The 6,319-nt window shown below is 47.1% G+C and overlaps 1 protein-coding gene across 1 annotated transcript; it reads left to right on the top strand.

Annotated features, from left to right (window-relative positions):
• Nucleotides 1-3,744: 3,744 nt before the first annotated feature.
• fzd9b (frizzled class receptor 9b) lies at nucleotides 3,745-5,526 on the top strand. Its single transcript, XM_037677388.1, has one exon. The coding sequence runs from the start codon at nucleotides 3,778-3,780 to the stop codon at nucleotides 5,524-5,526; it is 1,749 nt and encodes a 582-aa protein (XP_037533316.1). The 5' UTR covers nucleotides 3,745-3,777.
• The last annotated feature ends 793 nt before the right edge of the window (nucleotides 5,527-6,319 follow it).

Raw genomic sequence — 6,319 nt, 5'->3', positions numbered from 1 at the left:
GATAGATAGATAGATAGATAGATAGATAGATAGATAGATAGATAGATAGATAGATAGATAGATAGATAGATAGATAGATAGATAGATAGATAGATAGATAGATAGATAGATAGATAGATAGATAGATGGATGGATGGATGGATGGATGGATGGATCTAATTAAAGTTAAAGTAAATTAAAAAGTTGTTTTGAAATAAAAAAATTATGTCACATTGACATATAATTACCTAATATTTAGACAAATAAAGATAATATTTAAATTTATGCTTTATTACTTTAAATTGTGATACAATTTTTCGTCCCTAAAATTAAAAGGAAGAATCAAAAACCTGCAGAGTTCAGGTTTAAAATGTTTTTGGTAAAATTGGTATGAATTTTTTCCCCCTTGTTTACATGAATGCAGTCTTTTCCTTAGCCCTAAAATGTGAAAATATTACTAAATGTTAAAACTCGTTATATAATTTTTGTTTTATAGTCACCCCAATTGCTGGAAAAACAAAAACAAAAAAAACTTCATACAAATTTTAAGTGGCCCATGAGCCACCAGTTGATAATCACTGACAGACACATATTGTTTCATAAGTGTAAGGTAAAAAATGTCTCTTTTGATCTTAAAAGTTTCAGACGCCCGGTCTCAACTTTAGGATAAATAGGCCATTCCCAGGCCAAGCAGGTGCAAAACCCTGTTTAGCAGACAGACGTTGAGCACAGTGACTGATAGAGACAGCATGCAGCTGACAAGCAGTTCAGTCCTGGAGGCTGAGAGGCCAAAATCCTTGAGTTCCAGCCCAGTTTGAAAAACGATCAAATGCTCCGTGCGACAGCTGGGAAGCTGCAGGCTCTTCCCCTTCAGCCACTAGATGGAAACAATAGTCTGCTCTGCACAATCACTTGTTGCAAGTTATGCCAAGTTCTGTGCACCGTTGTGTCCTCTCATCAACTCATCCTGCTCGTGAGGAGTTTTTCAGACTGAGCAGACTTCATCGTCTCCTCCGCCCTCGAGCGATGGAGGCAGTCAGGTTTCCACCAGCTGCAGGAACAGCTCTGTTTTTAGTTGACCTGCAGAACTCAACAAAGTTTCACGTTGGCTTTCTTAAAAACATTAGCAGAAATGGTGGCGGAGTAGTTTGGAGTGTCAGAGCTATCGTTTTACCTGAAGACTCAACCACAGAGGAGAAAAACAAACCAGCCTGACTCTGACTCGGAGCAGAGGTGACACGTTCCTCCAGACATGAATGATCCAAAGGGGATCACGCTGTCTTTTATAATTATTTATTGAAGGGTAATAAGCATCGTTGCAGCAGTTGGTGGAGCTTATTACATGGATTTAATGGTTTTAGATGCCTTGCTCCTGAGACTGCCGCCCACCTGTAGCACAGATAATAACATTCACAGTTTTACTTCTACTTTGTGAAAGTTTTTCCACTTTATGATACTTTCACTTTTATTATAAACAGCAGCTTGGTAGTTTTCTGCATTGGAAGCTTTTTGTTATGGCACAAATTAAGAAACAACCCTAACATACGTCTGCTGTGAGTTCATATGTGCAAAAAAATACTTTACAGTTTATTACAGCAAAATTTACATCTACATTCAATCTGTAGGTTTATTAATCCTAAAACCTGACCACGAGTAAAACGTAGCTTACTGCTAAAAAAAAATTAGTCGGAAAATCAGAGGCCATTCTTGAGCATTTTAAAAATGTATTCTTAAAATATTCAGGTTATGAAACTCGGGTTCTTTGAATGAATGGTTTTTGCCCGCTGCTTTAAATGGCAACATTAATAATCCTAAATAATCTGTAGGGAGTGACTTTCAGCTAAAAGCTCAATGTTGAAAAAAGCAGACTAAATTTAGCCATTTTGTGTTTGCCAAGTTGGATTAGCTGTGGTGGCCATCTTGAATTGGGTTGACTCCTAAAGTTAATCAGATCTAGATGTTTATCCAATGAGTTTTATTTAAATCAATCCAGTGGTTCATGAAATATTTTGCTGACAGACAAATGAGCACATGCTCAGAAGGGGCACAGGCGCACAGTGTCTGCCTTACTGTCCCGTTGGGTCCCCCTCTGTTCTGAAATGTTCCTGAGAAGGTGAGAAGCTGAAAACTGATGTTAGTTGCAGCAACATGTACCCTGATTGTTAGACATCAGTAAACATTGCACTCTGATTCTTTTCACAGAATGTTTACAATGTTTGAAGTGGGTTTGTGGAACTATAGGTTATCAAAAAGATCAAGATCTTGCAAAAAGATCAGAAGTTCTCAACCTTGACCTCTCTAAAAAGTGGCTTCAAACATCTGTTAAGTTCCTGGCTAAACCAACGCAGACATGTTCCTGTTTTTAGTTTTCTACACTGCCTTACAATCTGTTTTTGTTTTGTTTTTTTAATACCATTTTCTTTCACCTGTTCTTCTCAATTTGTATGCTTTTAAGATTGTCCACTGTTGGTATCACTCTTACTTGTTAAAATCAGGTCTCGCTTGTAAATGAGTCCCCGAGGCTCAATGGGACTAACCTGTAGAAATAAAGGTTGAATGAATCTAAGTATGTTGTATTGTTACAGCAGCACATCAGGTTTATCCTAATCTGGAGAACAAGCTAATGGCTAATCCAACTCGTGTCTATTTCTAATCCAATTGTAGCCATTTAAAACGACTCCAACCTCCAAAAGAAAAATATACACAGCAAGTAAAAACTGTTTAACTGACACTTGTAATACTCAAAAAATGTTTAAAACCAAAACTACTGGACTTTATTTGTAACTAAATACGTTTTTATGTATGTATGTATGTATGTATGTATGGATGGATGGATGTATGGATGGATGGATGGATGGATGGATGGATGGATGGATTTTTCGGGGCTGGGATTGAAAAAGTTCTGGTTTTAACTTCCGGGTTCCACTCTGAGGTCTACTTCGGTGCTGATTCTTCCTGTATCGTGAGTAAAGTGGGCTCTAAAAAAAATACAGAACATAGACTAATACATTTGTAAATACTTCAGCTGTAGAAGTTATTTTATTTTACGCTGCAGGAGAATTATTGACCGAGGAGGGGGCACCTCTACATTGCGGCCCGGGGCCCCTTTCATCTTTAATGCGGCCCTGGTAATTCTCAACAACGAGTGCAGGACTTTTCTATATATTCACGTGGTGCTTTTGGAGCTGATTATGGAAATAATACAAAATCAGATGTGTCGCTGTGGCATCTGAATAAACCTGTGGATAAAATCCAGCTGTTTCTCCTTGAAACCAGCTGTTTTTAACCTTCTGATCGGAGGACAAGCCGGAGCTGGTTGACCGTCCTCGTGCATCTGTCTGATCATTTTCCTTGTGTGGTGGTGTTGGGCTTGAAATGTGAGCGTGAGGACCTCCTGCTCCTCCTCCTCCTCCTCCTCCTCGTGCCCTGCTGGAGTCTCTCAAACTTCAGTGTGGACTCTGAACGCGGAGGACTCCGGAGCTCTGTGGAGCCGCTGAACCCCGACCCGCCAGCCTCGTGTCCGGCCGGAGGCCCCCTGTCTCCTGGGAGGTGTTGGACTTTCAGTCGCTCCGTCTTCAAGTTTGTCGTCGTCACGTGCTCGTGGCGGAGCCGCGGCTCGTGGGATTAATGGGCTTTAATTGAGGATTTCTCCGTCCGGACACTGAGCTGCTTCGTGGACGGGTCGTGTCGGTATGTGGACACAGCCGAACACTTCGTTTTTGATTTAATCCGTTTTCACATTTCGATGCTCGTTCTGCAAACGCTCAGCCTTGTTTTGGAGGCGCAACAGTAACGAGGATGGACGGGTTCCCGCTGCGCGTGCTGGTGTTCGTGGGGTGTTTCCTGCTCACTCCTGGCTCCAGCTTCGAGATCGGCTCCTATCTGGACCGAGGCAGGCCGGCCAAGTGTGAGCCCATCACCATCCCCATGTGCCAGGGCATCGGCTACAACCTCACCCGCATGCCCAACTTCATGGACCACGACGACCAGCAGGAGGCCACCATCAAGCTGCAGGAGTTTGCTCCACTCGTGTCCTATGGCTGCGACGTGCACCTCCGCTTCTTCCTCTGCTCCCTCTACGCCCCCATGTGCACAGACAAAGTGTCCACCTCCATCCCGGCCTGCAGACCCATGTGCGAGCAGGCCAGGGAGAGGTGTGCCCCCATCATGGAGTCCTTCGGCTACACCTGGCCCGACTCGCTGAACTGCTCCAAGCTGCCCACCAGGAACGACCCCAACGCCCTCTGCATGGAGGCGCCCGAGAACGAAACCAGGCCGGAGGGGAAGAAGGGTGAAGGCATGCTTCCGGTGCCCCCGAGGCCCCGGCAGCCGGGCGCCACCGACGGCCGCTCGCCGGGCACCCGGGGCTCCTGTGAGAACCCAGATAAGTTCCAGTATGTGGAGAAGAGCCAGTCCTGCGCCCCACGCTGCTCCCCTGCCGTGGACGTGTACTGGTCCAGGCAGGACAAGGACTTCGCCTTCATCTGGGTGACTGTGTGGTCCATCCTGTGCTTCGTGTCCACGGCGTTCACCGTCCTGACCTTCGTCCTGGAGCCTCACCGCTTCCAGTACCCGGAGCGCCCCATCATCTTCCTCTCCATGTGCTACAACGTCTACTCCGTGGCCTTCATCATCCGCTCGGTGGCCGGGCCGGAGAACATCGCCTGCGACCGCGAGCACGGCGAGCTGTACATCATCCAGGAGGGGCTGGAGTCCACTGGGTGCACCATAGTCTTCCTCATCCTCTACTACTTTGGCATGGCCTCCTCGATCTGGTGGGTCATCCTGACCCTCACCTGGTTCCTAGCCGCGGGGAAGAAGTGGGGTCACGAGGCGATTGAAGCCCACAGCAACTACTTCCACATGGCTGCGTGGGGCATCCCCGCCCTGAAGACTATCATCATCCTCACGATGAGGAAGGTGGCAGGAGATGAGCTGACGGGGCTGTGTTATGTGGGCAGCATGGACTCGGGCGCTCTGACCGGCTTCCTCCTCATCCCCTTGTCCTGCTACCTGATCGTGGGCACGTCCTTCATCCTCACGGGCTTCGTGGCCCTCTTCCACATCCGCAAAGTGATGAAGACCGAAGGCACCAACACGGAGAAGCTGGAGAAGCTCATGGTGAAGATCGGCATCTACTCCATCCTGTACACGGTGCCGGCCACCTGCGTCATCGTCTGCTACTTCTACGAGCGGCTCAACATGGACTACTGGAGGCTGAGGGGGCTGCAGTTGAAGTGCGGCTCGTTCGGCGGCCCCGCCGGCGACTGCTCGCTGCAGACGTCCGTGCCCACGGTGGCCGTGTTCATGCTGAAGATCTTCATGTCGCTGGTGGTGGGCATCACCAGTGGGGTGTGGGTGTGGAGCTCCAAAACGCTGCAGACCTGGCAGGGCCTGTGCAGCAGGAAGCTGGTGGACAGGACTAGTGGGAGGAAGCCGTGCAGCGGCGTGAGCTGCAGCAGTACGCACTGCCACTACAAACCTCCTGCCGTGGTCCTGCACATGGCCAAGACGGACCTGCACGCAGACAGCCCCGCGCATGTGTGAGAGGGAACACACACGCCCTGTGCTCAGGAGCTGCTCAAAGACTTCAGCATGAGCGAAGTGAAGTTCTCTGCTGCCGACAGGCTCGCAGGTACAGCTGTCACCAGCAGAAACTGTCCGCACAGTGTTCGGTGTTACCTCCACTTCCTGTTCATACCTATATTCTGTTAGTTATGGGCAGATCTTGGGAAATATTTGAGCATTTTCTTCCTAAGAATGGCACAAGTAACTGTATAAATTTGTATAAATGTTTTATTTATTGTAAATATATTTAATTTAAAGTCCTTGGCTGACACCAGGTTTGTTGTTTAGCTGCATTGTTACAAGTCAAGGGAAGCGAAGTGCCTTTTTTGAAGGAGTTTGGCCTTTTTGGAGGATAATAAATGTGTTGAATTGGTATTAAAATGTCTGGTTATTTACGCGTTTGATCATGTCTTCCTCCGCATCATCTCCCTCGTAGATTAATCCGTTAATTTTGACAGCGGGGCTCTGTCGGAGCCTCGTGTTCACTTCCAAGAGCGTCCCGAAGGCGTCCTTCGTCGATAATCCTCAAAGAGAATCGCTGATGAACGGAGTGACAAACCGTGGCGGGCGTTAGCGTTTTGCCTCGTTGGCTTCAGAACGCAGCGGCGTTTTGAGGAGGAACATATTTAATTAATGGCTGTTTTAATCCTTCCTCGGAGTCGGTGCTGTCGGCCTTCTCGCCGCTCCATTTGATCCTCGTTCAAAAACGCTCGGCGCTTTGATCTGAAGTGGGTTTCAGCCTTATTGCATGGTTTCACTGACAGATTTCTCC

Source organism: Nematolebias whitei, chromosome 6 (assembly GCF_014905685.2).
Source record: "Nematolebias whitei isolate Nwh7 chromosome 6, NemWhi1, whole genome shotgun sequence".
Taxonomy (NCBI): Eukaryota; Metazoa; Chordata; class Actinopteri; order Cyprinodontiformes; family Rivulidae; genus Nematolebias; species Nematolebias whitei.
The sequence above is the reverse complement of the archived record's forward strand: the minus strand, read 5'-3'. Positions and strand labels throughout refer to the sequence as shown.